The sequence below is a fragment of the Aquila chrysaetos genome, chromosome 23 (genome assembly GCF_900496995.4).
Source record: "Aquila chrysaetos chrysaetos chromosome 23, bAquChr1.4, whole genome shotgun sequence".
In the NCBI taxonomy this organism is placed as follows: domain Eukaryota; kingdom Metazoa; phylum Chordata; class Aves; order Accipitriformes; family Accipitridae; genus Aquila; species Aquila chrysaetos.
Genome location: NC_044026.1, coordinates 5116822 through 5132290, shown reverse-complemented (window position 1 = coordinate 5132290; position 15469 = coordinate 5116822). Strand labels below are relative to the sequence as shown.

General features: G+C 38.8%; 1 protein-coding gene across 5 annotated transcripts in view; it reads right to left on the bottom strand.

Moving 5' to 3' along the window:
- Positions 1-486: 486 nt before the first annotated feature.
- Positions 487-15469, bottom strand: part of FHL2 (four and a half LIM domains 2) — a 44675-nt gene continuing 29692 nt past the window's right edge. For all 5 annotated transcript variants that reach the window (XM_029999300.2, XM_029999297.2, XM_029999302.2 and 2 more), the window contains exons 3-6: positions 8006-8180; positions 4773-4942; positions 2890-3076; positions 487-1369 (exon numbers count right to left, since the gene is read on the bottom strand). In XM_029999300.2, coding sequence (XP_029855160.1) covers positions 1218-1369; positions 2890-3076; positions 4773-4942; positions 8006-8180 — 684 coding nt within the window. In that variant the 3' untranslated portion in view covers positions 487-1217. The remainder of the gene's footprint in view (positions 1370-2889; positions 3077-4772; positions 4943-8005; positions 8181-15469) is intronic.

Here is a 15469-nt window from a genome sequence, read left to right as displayed (position 1 = left end):
CCAGCATGCTGTTGCTGACAGTTGCCTTTGCAGCAAACATGTAGCAGAAATGATGCTAGAGCAAAGGGTATTACGTATTGCAATACAGAACAAAATTAAAGTGTGCCCTAGTATAGAAGTTAGACTTCTGACTTTTTCAAAGATAAATGTCTTCTGAGTTGTCTTGACCTCCTTGCTTGCTGAGAAAAACAATATTTTGGTTTTGAGTTTAGAGCCTATGAACACATTTTTATCAGCTGCAGTCAGTTAAGTGTTTTCACACAGTTGTTCAGTTTTGCTGATAAATTTTCCCACTGATTTTAGTTAGCAGAAGTCTGTGTAGTATCAGCAGGGCCCATCTGAGGATTGTCTAAACTCCGCAGTTTCAAATGACTGGGTGCAAACAGGGTTGTGTTTGTATGGCTCTTGTGTTGTGTTTCTGCAGACTGTGAAAGCATTTTATTTACTCACATCTAATATGTAAATACAATTAAACCACAATCACAATTTTGTTTTAAATGATTTTATTTTGAAAAATACAATGTGCAGTGTAATGTTGACTAACTGTAATACTGACACTGTCAATCAGAACTTGTACTTCACACAACGATCAGCTAGTCATGCAATAAAATATGTACCTGTTACGAAGCACTCCCACTTCAACTGTTTCATCATTATCTCTTTACAGCATGACACAAATCCTTGTACATTGAAACACCTGCTACGTTCGCAGTCTTTCTACACACTTGGCAGCGCACACTAGTCACATAGCTCAAGGACACAGGTGAGACTACAGCCTTATTGAAATTCAGTGGTGTTTGCCATTGATTTCAGCGGGCTGAGGGTTTCACCCTGAATGTCCATCTGTGAATGTATTGTGCGTGGCCATTGTAGTCCTTGAACTATATCACTTGCTTGTAACTGGAATATTTAGTGGAAGGAAAAGAAAAAACAAAAAAAGATTATGTTATGTCAGTAACAACCAAATGGTTTTACATCCCAGGTTTTGCATTAGTTTTGGTTAGCTGTAGAAATCTTAAAACACCAACACTGCTACTAGAGATTTTGAAGTTGTTTTCCCTCCAGATTGGGAGAGTTCGGGAGAAGAAAAAGGTTAAGTAATGTTAATAGTACAGCGAAACACAGAGTGGCAAAGCTATTTCTTAACATCTGTGTATTTCAGACTATATATTGCAAGCACAGCTTTCCTCCCCTCTCCCTGCCTCTTATTTTGAGCTTTAAATATCCTTCCCACATTCAGGGCAAAGGATGTCATCCCTTTCCGTGAGGAAGCCGCGACCCACTAATGAGAGGGAGCACTTCTTGCAGTTAAAGCAATCATTATGCCACTGCCGTTCTTCAAAGGAGATGTACTTGGTTCCTCCAAGTCCTGTTTGAAAACCAAAAGCATTCTGGTTACAAGAAAAGAATAGCACATCAGCTATCAAGTGATGCTATTTCACACTCCCTTCATGGATTGCTATGGAGATCCGATGTACAGTGGTGTGAAAAAATGACATTGTGACAAATCTATTTGTTGCTGTGCTAATTTTGCCACCCTTATTCTGTAGTAAGTAATATTTTCATCGTCAAATAGTTCTGTTACTTTCAGTTAAGTTAGTGAACTAGACTTATCACTGGTGATAATGGCAGAAATGAACTTTCAAGGGGTGGCACTAGGATATACAGCAGAAGAAAAGGAAAACAACTGCCCCTGAACAGAAGTCTGATAGTTTTTTTTACAGAATGTTGTATGGCATCTGAGTAAGTTAATTTTGTTTTGTTAAAAAGCATTTAGATCGTTAAAAAAGAAGTCTGACAGGTTGTGTCATGACTTGATTCATAGCTTTGAAGGAAGAGTGCCTCAAGAGAAGAAGCAGGTTAGCAAACTGCAAAAAGCATTCAAGAGTTTGAGGCTATAGAGGTTATCATAAGGGGTATTGAAGTTGTGCAGGAAAAAAAGAGAAAAGGGACAAATGTCTCTTCATAGTAATTACCGCTTGCTTAACCTCAGAAATGACAAGCAATTTGAATATGATGCATTGGAATGACTAGCTAGAAGTCAGTGAAAAGATTTAGTTGGGCGTATCTTATCTGATGAGAGGGGTTTTTGGTTTTTTTTGCCTTTAGTAGCAACATTTTGAGAAAAAACCCCAGCATATGATAGAAAGGACTGCAATATTCAAAAGAGAAATGCCTCTTTCACATGAACAGAAAACAGTACCTGTGGTGTTATGCACTGACTTCTAGGAGCTATGCAATCGAGCATGTGTTAGTGAGGGACCGGCATAAGGGCAGAGCAATAACGAGACAAACTCAGATTTGCAGTCTTGGACTGTATGGATCATGCTGTTAAATGCTGATTACTTCATAGAGGAAGTTATATTTTTATGCTAAGTGTTTCATAGTAAAGCTCTAAGCAGTTGCTCCTTTAAGTACTTTTAAATTGGAATGCAGTATCTAAAAGCCTTGTGATTTCTCAGTTGTCCTGAAAAGTGAGGGAAGAAATGCACTGTGCTGCAGCATGAGGTATAAGACAGTTAAACACTTTCTGCTGGTGAAGGGACTGCTGTTGCTGACGTCAGTGATCCCTCTAATGAATGCAAGTGGAATGATGTACAGAACATGCGTATCCCACTACATGTGTAGCTCTGTTGCTGTGTATCCACCATGTTCTGTGAAAATCAGATGAAAAGGAAGAAACTTCAATTTGAGGACCTCTTCCATTTCTTTTTGTTAGGCACTTGAAAGGCATCGTAAGTATTTCACACATCTTGAACTGTATAGTGTCTTGAGTCTCTTAAGTTATTCAGAATGAATTATTAAACCATTTTTAATATTAGAAGTAATTAGTTGAAAAAAAAAAAAAAAACCACCCAAATTTAAAGGCACTGGCCACGAGAGACCTACCACTGATTGGGTTTGTGCATCCAGCACACTTTTTGGCGTAGAGGTTGCAGAAGCAGCTCAGGCAATATGCAAACTCATCCCTGGAGGTAAAGCGCTGTCCAGACAACTGCTTCTTGCATCCAGTACAAACGAAGCACTCCTTGTGCCATGGCTGCTCCCGGTAAGTAACGCCTCCTGTAGTGATAGCCTGTTTTATGGAAAGTAAGACAGAAAGTGTTTTCTTGAAGGTGGCAGGTTTGTAACTTGATTTGGTAGAGAGGAAGGGTGATGAGGTTTTTGTGGGTGGGAGGAGGGAAAGAAGGCTTAACAGCAGCAAAATCATCATTTTGGCTGGAGCTGACCTTGAGAAAATCATGCAAGTGATTTATTATAATTTCCTAATTTATACAAAGAAGCCCCATACTAAAAGTACTTTATTCTCCATGTGTTGTATAATCTCACTCTCAATTGTCCTCTTTGTTTTTAAAGCTAGTCTTTGTCGCTTTTCATATGCATGTGCTCGGATTCATCTCATCTCTGTTCCTTCACCTGTCCCATTCTTCGTGGTGAAGGAACCACCTTCTGTGTTTGAACTTCCCTGTTACTTTCCTCGGCAAAGACTGTTTTATTTGAAATTTTAGCTGAAGCTTTCTGCTTCTCTGACTTTGTCTGGGGTTTTTCTCTTATAACAAGTTGTTGCCTACAAAAACAGCTCCCCTGATGTTAGACAAACTGAACTTTTTTTGATCCTTTGAGTATTCCTATGAAGGCTGTAAAATTGGATGGTTTAATTTTTCTTCCTGTCTTCCCTAAAGGGAGGTGCCCTGGGAATCGGGCTTGTATATGATCATGCTACCTAATATGTGTGTTTGTCTGTGTCTTTGCTTCTTTCCCAAGTATTTCTGAGCCTGTTCTTAAATGTTGATGAAATTGGACACTAGACAGTTTTTAAGGTACAAAACTCCTAGAAGCTTCAGAAAATTGACGGATGGATGGATAGGAGGTGGTAAAGGTAATTAGATATACTTCAGGTCAAAGGCTGAAAGAAAAATTTAGCCTTTACCTGTTTTGTTTTGCCTGTGCGGCAGCAAAGATGCAGTCATTTCTGGCCAGCTAGTATGTCTGACCAGACTGCAGCTTTGCTTGACTTGAAGGGCAAAAGAGCAGGCAGCACACATGCAAGAAAATCTGGGCACAGGTGGTGGCTGGAAGTATGCAGAGGGTAAAGGGAGACAAAGAGGGAAGAGTGGCAGTGGGAAAGGGAATTTACTGGGGATATAGCCATAGTTTTGATTGTCTTTGCCTATGCATACATCCATAGGAAACTGGGATTCGTTAGTTCCATAAGTGTTGAGACGATTCTTCTTAGGAAAGAATTCTAAAATTCTTATCAATGTCTGAGTATAGAGTTTAAGAAATTCACAAATAAAAGGTCCTTAGCCTAGAAAATCGTACTCCTGAGCATACTGAGTTTACTACTGCTTATTTCAGGAACAGCATTTGTTCTGTATAAAGCTTATCTCTCTGTCTTGAACTTCATTAGAATATTAAAAAATGATCAGTGTTAGCTCATCTTCCTTCCAGTTGAAATGTTTAGGTATATGATATACAATGGGTTATACTGGAATGAGGTTATTCCACTGCAGAGTTTTTGTTTTGTTTTAAAACATGTTCTCTCTATGCTTTCAATACAAAGGGATCTTTAACCCTGAGTTAGAGACTTCTCACTGTAGTAAATGCTGTGCCTGGTGCAGGATGGGAACTGAAATTATATCATCTCTTAAAATCAGTTGATTGTGAATCTTTTAACACACATAGAAAAATGAGATGTTCTACCTACTTGGACATAAAATGGGATGGGCTTCAATCCCTTAGGTTTTAGGTAAGTAAAATAAGAGCACTACCTTCTTGCACTGGATGCACTGCATGGCAAACTGCTTTTCATAGCAGGGTACGCAAAAGTTTTGATTGTCCTTGGGGATGAAACTCTTTGTCCCAATAGGCTGTTGGCAGCGGTAGCAGATAAAGCAGGTCTCGTGCCAGCTGTTGCCCTTGTATTCCATCTTCCGAGTACCTGTAATGAGACGAGGGCATCAACTGAACAACTTCTGGCTGAGACGGATGCAATTTGTAGCTCTCGTTTGCCTGACAGCTGGCTGTCAGGCAATAAGCTCTGAGCTAGAGGCTATTTCATGTTCCTACCAGCTTTGCATGGTATTGGGTACCATTTCAAGTTTTTGGAGAGTGAGTGGTTCTTCTCCTCCTATGAAGAAGAGAAACATTTATTGCTAATAATGAAGGCTTAGGACACCTTTTTGTGGTAGAGTTAATAATGAATTCTAATGCACAGGAAGGTACCGGGGAATTGGTGAGACACCAATAAAAGCTGCTGTTAGTGCTGAGTGAAGGTAAGGCCGTTCCTCATTTAAGTTTGACTTTATTCATTCCAAGTCGCTTTTGTTTCTTTTTCGGAAAGCTGCAAGGTTAATTCCTGGCAAGCTTCTTGCCTCCCTTTCCCAATAAAGTACAGTCACTCTCTGAGACAAAGGATTATTTCATATCTGCTCTGGGGCCTTGTTCCTGTTCTCATTGAAGTCCACTCTAAATTTGCAATGGTTTCCAGTTCTGCAACACCTATCCTAAACGTTTTTCTGTCTCTTGAAACTTTCAGTAAGAAAGGAAGCTTTCTCTCTGTCTTCACTTGTATTGAAACCGTAGTTGCAATGTGAAAGGAAGAAAACAATCCTTTACTGAAAAGCAGAAAAGTGGGATGGTACTTAGGAGCTGAATGTACTTGTCTCAAATGAAGTTTTAGGATACAGATACTGTACTTTGCAAATTTAGTCCACTGTATGACAGGTGGACTCTGAGCCCTTCCAGGAAATTGGAGATGCCCTATTATATGGACAAATTTCTTTGCACACTATATAATTTCTATGCACCAGTTTGAGTCAGTGTATTTGATACTGTCCAGAAGGGAAAACAAACAAATGACACTCCTACAGTTCTGCATTACTCTGGAAGCCTGTAGCAACAAACATGATGTCAAGTGCTTGGAAGACTGAGAAGCTGATCGTCTTGGCTAATGATGAACAACCACACTAACTCCTTTGATGCCAAATCTCTCCACCCCCATTACTGCAGGGTGAAGTTTTATCATTTTTCCCTTCTCAAGTGTTAATTCCTCTTTGTTTACTACTTGCATATTTTTCTTTTTCTTTTTTGGTCTCATTAAATTCTGCCCAGAGGCATACTTCAGGTTTTTTTTTTTTTTTTAAAGAATTGACTTGCGGGAGTGTAGTAAGTGAGCTGTTAATTATCTTTCTGCCTGATGCTTACATGCTTGAATGTTTCTGATCCATTTTATTAATGGACACCTTTTAAGAATTATTCCCTCTCTGTGTTGGTAACTTTCTATATCATACCAAAGAGCAAATAAATCAGTCCTTGAAGGAATGATGTTCTGGAAAAAGGAGAGGTGGATAATTTTTTTTTTTTTTTAATAGTTTAGAACTTTATTTTCACATTTTTAGCTGTTCCCTCTATGGAATTGTGTTGCCACAAACTCAAGACAGGGGGAGCCCTGTTAGCTGCTGGACTGAAGTCAGTGGGAGTTTACTTTGCAGAAGGACTGAAAGATCAAGCTTGTAATTACTTTGGTATTTAATGGGCATGTCATGATAATGCTTTATTAAATCTACATTGTACATTTAGTGGAGCAAAGCAAAGGGCAAGTGTAGCATTAACAGTCTCCATAAAGGGTATCCAACCACTTGCTGGTTCTTTCAAAATGAATTATGCTTCAGTTGGTGATCACAGTGCTCTGGCGTAGCTCCTGTGCTAACATGGTGTGCTGTGTAAGTAGAAGATACATGCTGGGTGTACTGCTCTCCCACACAGCTATCTTAGGTAAGCAGCTAAAGACCAGCAGGTGGTTGTAAAGCTTCATAAAAATTGATTTCTTCTGTTTCGGATTATAAGAGAAGGGATACTCTGCATTGCTGAATCCAGCCTCCATTACTACCTATCAATCTATAGCTGGCATAATAGGCAAAAAGAGATCCATTTGGTAAATAAGTTCACTGATCATGGGGGTAAATTTGATGAACAATCTTAAAAATATATACATATGTGTAGTTCCAGCTTTAAAACTAGCACTGACTATTCCCAAACATGTCAGTTGTTACTGCTGTATTGGCAAAAACAGGTGCACATGGAATAATAGAAGGAGATCATGAATGGATAGGGCCATCTGCTTTTAAATAACGTTGTTTCTATTTATACATCCTATTTCATCATCAGGCCCTCATTTTTACACCTTAGGTGCAAAACATTGTGGTTTTCAGCTTTTGTCTAAGATGACCAATGTCAGAACCAGCCAAGGAAAAATTTTACTGGAAAAAGTAACTAGTAATCGTTACGGAGCGTGTACGTGGATTCTTCAAATTGCCTTTTAATATTTTATTTCTAGACTGATATTCCTTCCACTTTAAGCCCTCAAATCATCACAGAATGCTATAGTATTGACATGAGCAGATGAGGTTTTAGCAATCTATTACTATAACCTCATGTTTCATGTTGAAAAAGAAAATAGCTCTTTCCTGTTTCTTCATATCTTTGTGCTCAAGACAGACCTTAGAGGCAGTTTGACCAATTTTTCATTTTTATGGGAGAAGCTAAATTTAGAGTAATTACATAAAAAGCTAATTTATAAATTAAGTAAGCTATTAAATTTGCAAGCTGCTTCTGATCTTCAAGCAGTGGAAGCCAATCAAGACAGAGTACAAAGTTGGGATTGGACAGAAAGATCAATTTTAGTTGTCCAGCTATCAAAAGCCTTTTAATGAATACTGCTGTAGGAAATTACAAATGCCATTAATAAAAATGCTAAATGAGATAAATACTAATTTTCAAGAGTAATCTGCTTCATGTGAATCACAGTTCTGTCATGATCCATTACAAAAATAAGGCATTCTGGTCATGTAAATGACTTGGAATGCACCATCAACTGTATTTTACAAAGTTCACCATGACTTAGCAGAGATAGTCAAGGAGAAACATTTGTCACAAATGTTGCTGAATTTGGGATTGATATTTAGCCTAATATTTTCTTAGTCCAAACAGTGAGCATCCTAACCTGGCATAATAGTCTTCTTGCACTCATTACATTTGGAAGAGTATTCGTTGGAGTAGCAATCAGTACAAAGTAGATGTTCCTCTTTGGCAGCAAAAGGTTTGTCCACCAATGAATTCTTGCACTGGAAGCAGTGGAAGCAGGTTTCGTGCCAGTGGCGGTCCTTGTAAGACAGGTCCTGTAGAAATCCAAAACCACAGAGTAAGCGGAGTGAATAGTTTGCACAACTGGAAGCTCAGAGAACGCAAACATGTCCAAATCTGAACCACGGCCAGGAGCTAAGGCTAATCGCACAGCTCAAGAAAACAAAATGTTCTGATGAAGGTGAACTTATTTTGCTATGATAACCAAGAACAGCTCATGACAACTATTGACCCTTTTTCAATTCGAGGTAACCTTCATTTTTTTGTGTGTGCAGAGGAACAACTGGTTTCATTTAGGTATTTCCTTTGAGAATAAAGCCCCATTTCTGAGTCAGATTAAAACTTGTTAACCTTATAGGTGTAATAGACTTCCCCTATTTGTCTTAGCTATTGCTGATTTCTAGGTCATTTCATAGCTGTTCATTGCTGGGCAGAAATCCTTTTCCCAATTGCTTTCTGGTATTTATTCAGTTCAACAGATTTACACCAAGGGTGGAGTTGGTCTGATCTCTGTTCCTTTTTTTTTCACTGCAACTAATTTTTACCGACTCTTGTATTTTGATTTACCTATTTTTCAAATGTGGATCAGACCGAAAGATGAGAGATCACATCGTATCTGCAGCCAGTGATCCAGGACACTCTGGCCAAGGGATCAGCATGGGCACCTAAGTATTTAAAATACTCTCTGCAGTGGTACTTTTATTATTTAAAAAAAAACAACGGTCCTTCTAAAAATTGTGACCTAAAGGGATGGATTGTGCCTTTTAAAATTTAAATTGAGGTGGCCTAATCGTGTCACACTTGAACAGTGTCTTTGGACTTCAAACAAAATGGAGCTTAGATCATTACGAGAAAGGGTGTCTATCCCAAAATATATAGGCTTTGGTTTGAGGTGGGAGTGTGAGGGGCTAGTACTGTCATGAGTGGGGAGTATAAAAATTCCACAGAAATAACTTCTCAGGTTGTACCTCAAGATCCACTATGTATTAATTACAAGCACTGAATTAATCTGGTTAACCGAAGGAAAAGAATGAGTTGTAGAAGATCAGATTTTTTAGTTGTGTAAATAGAAGCATCACAAAGCGTTCAAACAGAATCTGCCCTAAGCTGCTGTGTGTCAGTCAGTACAGTCACAGGTAACTCCAAATGTGCAATCTTAGCCCAGAGCTAACAAAACCTACCGTGGATTTAGGTTAATCTAAAATAACCACACGTTATGGCTGCAGGAGCCTTGTTCTCATGAATAGCTGACAGGAACACTGAAATAGTTTCACCTAGCTCAGCTGATATGGGGTAACTTGTAACCTATAGTAACTTCAGTCAGAATTTGACCATGCAATGAAGAATTTTTGCTTGGATATCTGCGCTACTTACCTAAATGTCTTAAATCATTGTGAGTAACAATTGGTACCCAATGTATCTTTCATTTCTGAGATTGCACTCTGTGACAGAATATCTAAGACCTTTACTTCACAGCTTTCAGACAGCTGTTTATTCAGGTCACCTATTCATTTCAGCTAACTCCTTTTGAAATAACACAATTTCTGACTAAAATTTTAATCTTTTCTAATAGCAAAATGAAAAAAGTCTTCTTTGGAAATTACATTTTTTTCTCTTTAAATGAAGTTGAATAACCTAAATCTGATCTCAGAGGGGAATAATATTTTCAACAGAAAAAATACAATGTACAGCCAACAGTTTTCCAAAATGTGAAATTTGCCTGCTAGAAAGTAGAATGAGAACAGATCTGGTTTTCTTTCTGTTGTAACAGGTTGTACAATTTTTTTTTTTCCCCACTTGCTGCCTTTCTCCTCTTTTTGCCCTATTCTGCAAACTATTTTTTATCTCCAAAATTCATGTGCTGGTATCTGCTTTTGTTCTGCCTTATTTTATCGATAAAATTTTACCCTGGAGAAAGTGTGTGCCTTTTAGAAGAGGAGTAATGAAGACAAGGATTAGGTGTCAATGATGAAGGGTTTGATCCTTGAGTCAGTTATGATGGCAGCTTCTATAGACGGTAGCTGGGTAGGTGAAAATAGCAGATATTTCATCATGGCAAAGCGATGAAGCGCAACTACAACCCAAAGTACCCAAGATACAGACTGGCTTGCACAATCTTTAGCTACCTTGGATGATTATAACAGATACTGTCATTGAACACAGAGGGAGTCTAAGATGTCTGGCTTTGACATGCCTGCAGCAGAATATTAGACCAATAAAATGGATATTGCTTTCTCTCTCTGAATCTGCCGCATCTGAAGCAAGGAAGTCCAAGGTACTGATGAAACCGTTTCTGCATCATGGTTGTTCTTAGGTCAGTGTAATAAAGTCTCTGAAAATGAGGTTTGGTCTAGTCCAGCGTGTTGCATATCTAACTGGAGCCTTTGCCTTGTACGTAAGCTGTGGATGTATTGATCTGGAATGGATTCTACACTGGAGAAGTTGCACGTGCAAAACTGACTTCAAGCTTGTCTGACCGTCAGGCTGGTCCTCAGTTAAGCTGAAAGAGCACTAGGTTTGCTCTAGGCATGTGGCCTCCAGGTTATGCTAGCTGATTGTAACCTAAATAAATCTGTTCCAGCAGAAGGTACAAGAGATGTACAACTAATTCCTGTTTATTGCGTGGATTTCCAGGAAGAACTAATAAAGAAAATAATATTGTGGACTCAGAACTGGAGTGTATCCTTAAAATATTGATGAGCATGACTTCTCAGCTGCTTTATGCAGCTCCAGGGAAATGAGTTCCCGGTGCTACATATTTTAACTGTAGCTTTTAATGCAGCCTATGTTGCCTAAAAGAAATATAGAGTGACTCTTTTTGCCATTGATCTGTGCATCTGCCCATGAAAACCGTCAGCCACGTGCTCTTGTTAGATAAAATACACATAAGCACAGATAAGAGACTTGTTAGATAAAGCACAGACAAGACTGAAGAATTACGATAGATTGATATTTGAGAGGTGGAATGTTTTTTACATATATAGAGATGCGTGCACACAGATGCTTGTGGTCATGGTCTGTCCTGTACGAGTGTTTTGCAGCTGAAGTGCAGACACCACCAGACCAGTTCCAGATGTGCTACGAGTGAAAAGGGAAGGGGGGGAGGGCAATGCCTGTCTCTGCAGAGCTGCGATAAATCCTGCAGCAGAATTTGCAGGGAGAAATATTTAACACTTCATTCAGTTACATTTATTCTGAACACGGAAAATAATCCTACCCTTATCTGGTTTCACTGGAAGATAAAAAATAACCAAATTAGCGATCCCTGAAGCTACTCAAATTTGAATGGGTGCTTTTCTCAGCCTGATCTGAGAATCACTCTCAGCTGAAAATTTCAGCGTTCCTTGGGTCAACCAAATGAATGATGGATCTTTCTCGAACAGACGGCAGAGAGTCGGCCAAGCAGAGGTCCTTTGTACACACTCAGATGACTGTAAGAATATGTTGCAAGCAAAAGCTAACGCAGATCCTATTTCTATCCAAAACTTTTGAGAGTCATCCCCTGCAAAATAGGTTTGAAACTTTTGGTTTTGAAAAGCCATTATGTGCTTTTCAAGCAATTTTATTTTCACTGATTTTCATGATGTCACCCCCAAAGAAAACATTGTCTAGATAACTGTTTTCAATGTTGGCAAGATCACATTTTATAGCTCCTCCATAGTTCTGTGTAGTTTTGATCCAGCATGGTTTATTTGGCCTCTAGGATGAGACTGCAGGTGACTTTTTTTTAAACGACAAAAGTTTGTTCGTTTTTTTTAAACTAGAAGAGCCCCAAGACTAGAGTTACCAGGTAACTGGGTTAAGCATAAACTCCTCATATCCTGCAACTATATTGTCTTATACTCTGGCTTTATAGGTCTAAGTAAACTTAAGCCATTATGTATTACCTTTTCTCCTGAACTGGCTTTCAACGGGAAGAAGGAGATTAGAAAGCTTATTACCAGAAGAGTAACCGTATATGTTTGTTCATGAATGAAGACTGCAGACTTTTTTGTTTTGCCCCAGTGGTCTTTTCAAAAGGTTGAGCAGAGGAAATGGGGTATGCCAACAAAATGCTGAACAGATTCTAGCCACACGCACCCTGTAGCAAAACACTTAAGTATGTTAGACTGGCACAAACCTGTCAAAAGCATCTTTAGAAAAGGTAAAAACAAGCGATATTGTGCTGAACCCAGCCCCTTAGGGATATGAGAAGAGATGAAGGGATCTGCCTCTTTTACCATTCCACTTCACAACAACTAGTCTGATATTCAGTAATGCACTGAAAAAGTGTTGCAACTCAGGACAGGGTTTAAACATTAAAAATTAGAAAAACAATATTTTCTCCCTTTCCTGATCCACATTACTAGAGGCTTTATTTTCTGTTTATTTTATGTGTAAGACTGACCCTTTTGATTCCTTTGTGGCCTGTGTGCTGGCACAGTAGCTTTATCTCACAATCCACTTTTAATTTCATTCTCCCATTTTGCAGAGAATTTTCACCCCCTCCTGCCTGCCAAGGCCAACTTGTGGACTGCATTAAACACTGGATTACTGTAGGTATTTCCTGTATTTGTGATGGTTTCTGTGCCATAGGGCCTGCAAGGAAACTATTAAAAAAAGCCAACATCAACCAAAAGTCACGCTTCAGCAGTTAAGCAAATGAGAACATAATGAATGGATTTCCAGAAAGAAGCGTGAAACTGTACGTGTGGTGAGCTTTCGCCAGGGATGGAGGTGACGAAATGCCAATTCTTTTTAGAAAGAGTAAATTTCTGCTGGAACCTGTTGGTATATGGATAATGCGAAATAGCTGCAAGAGAAATGGCATTGTGTTTTTCTGCTGCCTGCCAGTGCCTCCTACCACTCAGCATACAAAGCTTTTACTCTGGCTGTGAAAGTTTCATAAACATCAGCTAGAATTGTTTACAGTTAGTGAAATGGCCTAAGTCCAAAGGTGTCATTCAGACACATGCTGTCATTCAGGGTTTTTTCGGTGGGGAAAAAAAAAGCATTTAAAATACAAAACAAATTAGTTATTACTCAGTTACATTCACAGTTACCCATAAATTACCATAGAAAGACAGTGAAGCAAGTTCTGCCCTGATTTGAATTCAAAGAAAACTTCTCTTTGTTGTCTTGTGGGCTTTCTGTGCCGTAGCTAAAACACAAGGTGAATACCCGGCATCGGTTTGACCCTCCGAGAGCCCAGTGCTGTCAGAGCTGGAGCGTTACCAGTGTCCGAGCAGGCTGAAGTTCAACTCGGGTGAGTTGATTCTGTTGCAAATACTTTGATAAAGATTTGATTAAAACAAAATCGTGAGATAGGAGTGTGAAGTTTGCAACGTAGTTATAGAGACTTAGGAACATTACAAACTGTGCTAAGCATAATCATAAGAATACAAGTATTGTTGACAGTCAGTTAACCATAAAATTCTAACACAGATTGGTTAATTATAGTGGTTTGTTTTAAGAAATCATGATGGACCTTAGTTCTGTTGCTTAGAAACCCTATTTTGATCACAGTTTTGGTTAATGGATTATGTGAGATCGACCAATGATTGTGTTAACATAAGAATATTAATAAGGTGGTATGATTAAAAGACCAATCATAGAAAAGGAATTAACATACAAGGTACTTTTGTGTAATCTAATATATGATGGCAAGAATCGTACTGCGCAGAATCACCTAAGAAGAGATCAAGAAGCGGACAAGTGAGGAAGACTATGGAAGACCACCAGAGACCTCCAACACGCTTGCGTAAAGGACATTTACATATGTTAATAGCTTCTTGGAAAACTAATGATTATGTATAACATTTCTTGGAAATCTAGTGAATATGTATAACAGGTGTGTATTTAACCTGCATAGTTAAACCAGACAGGTGCACACGCTAGGTGGAGCGATCCCCAGTGAGCCCAGCGCTGCAATAAAGGAGTGCCTGCTTCTTAACTTCTCAGTGCTGTTAAGGAGTTTTATTCCGGATTTCGGCAACAATTCCACGTACCAACGCTGATACGCTACGGTAGTGTCAGGGACGGCGAGCTGGCTGTCCTCTTGTCAACACCTCTTTTACTTTGATGTAACCCTTTCAGCTATATAGGGGGTTGCTTTTAATTGGGAGGGCTGGCAGGAGGGAAATTAAGAGCATCTCAACGGCAGCTGGGTTCTCAGTTCGGCTCTTCTCAGTGTAGAGAAACAGCAGTGGCCAAGAAGGGACTTGCAAGAGAGAATTTGAGGTGAGAGCTACATGGAACTTTTCAGGCTGTAATATTGATGTGAGGGTGGGTGCCAGATGCAGAAGCCTGCATGTGACCCCTTCTGCTAATGCTGTCACTCCATCATTAGGTTTTAGTTCCAAATTTTACAGCTGCACAAAAGCTATGTCAGAACATACAAATAAATATGGAGTCCATTTTGTACATGCAGTAAACACACCAGTTTTGTTCCCAAACACAGTACAGTTTATCTTCTTTGCTGAGGGGAAAATGCAAATGCAATGTGCAAAAAGAGAGAGATATATATATATAAATACATACATATATGTCTGTATGTATATATGGGTATATTATGTGTTTATATACCTATGTATATATACAGTTTAATGAGGAGCAGAAGCATGATTTTTTTGTCTTTCATGGCTGAATTATGCTCAGTAATACAGTGCACAAGCTTTGACTGAAACTTATCTTGTGGCTGAGGCACTTATAAGGGCGCTCTCAAATGTATTCTCTAGCATCTATTACTGTTGTTGAAAAACTACTCTAGTTTTCCTCTCAGTAGGAACATTAATAGGATCTCTTTTTCTACCCAACCACATGTTTCTTTCAGAAAACTTGGAGGAGTTTAAGTTTGCAACTTTTATCCATCTGTCTGAATTTGGTTAAAATTGGTCAACAGGTTCAAAAGCTGCAGCATAAAGCATGCACAGGCACAAAAAGCAGGCACAGAAACTAAAAAGGACACATTTGCTTCTGGTACACTTTATATCTCTTTAAGAAATCTTTATTTACTATCTTATAGTTGTGTTTTCCACATATAGTTCTGGTTCTCTACATATATAAAATATTCTTATATTGCAGACAATTAGGGGCTATTTTTTCTATCTATCTGCTATCAGGGTGTGTCTTGCTTAAAAGTACAGAAGAGCAGTATATCGGATAACACCCACGCTCCCTAAATCCATAAATCTGGGTTGAAAAGTTCAGCCTGATTAATTCCTGAATACTTTGTCCGAGATTTGTTGAAGCCGGTCCAAGTTTTTAAATTCTTGAATATCAACACATGGAAATATCTTCTCAGGGGATTAGAAAGAGACCTTAAAACAAAAGCACATTCTGGAAT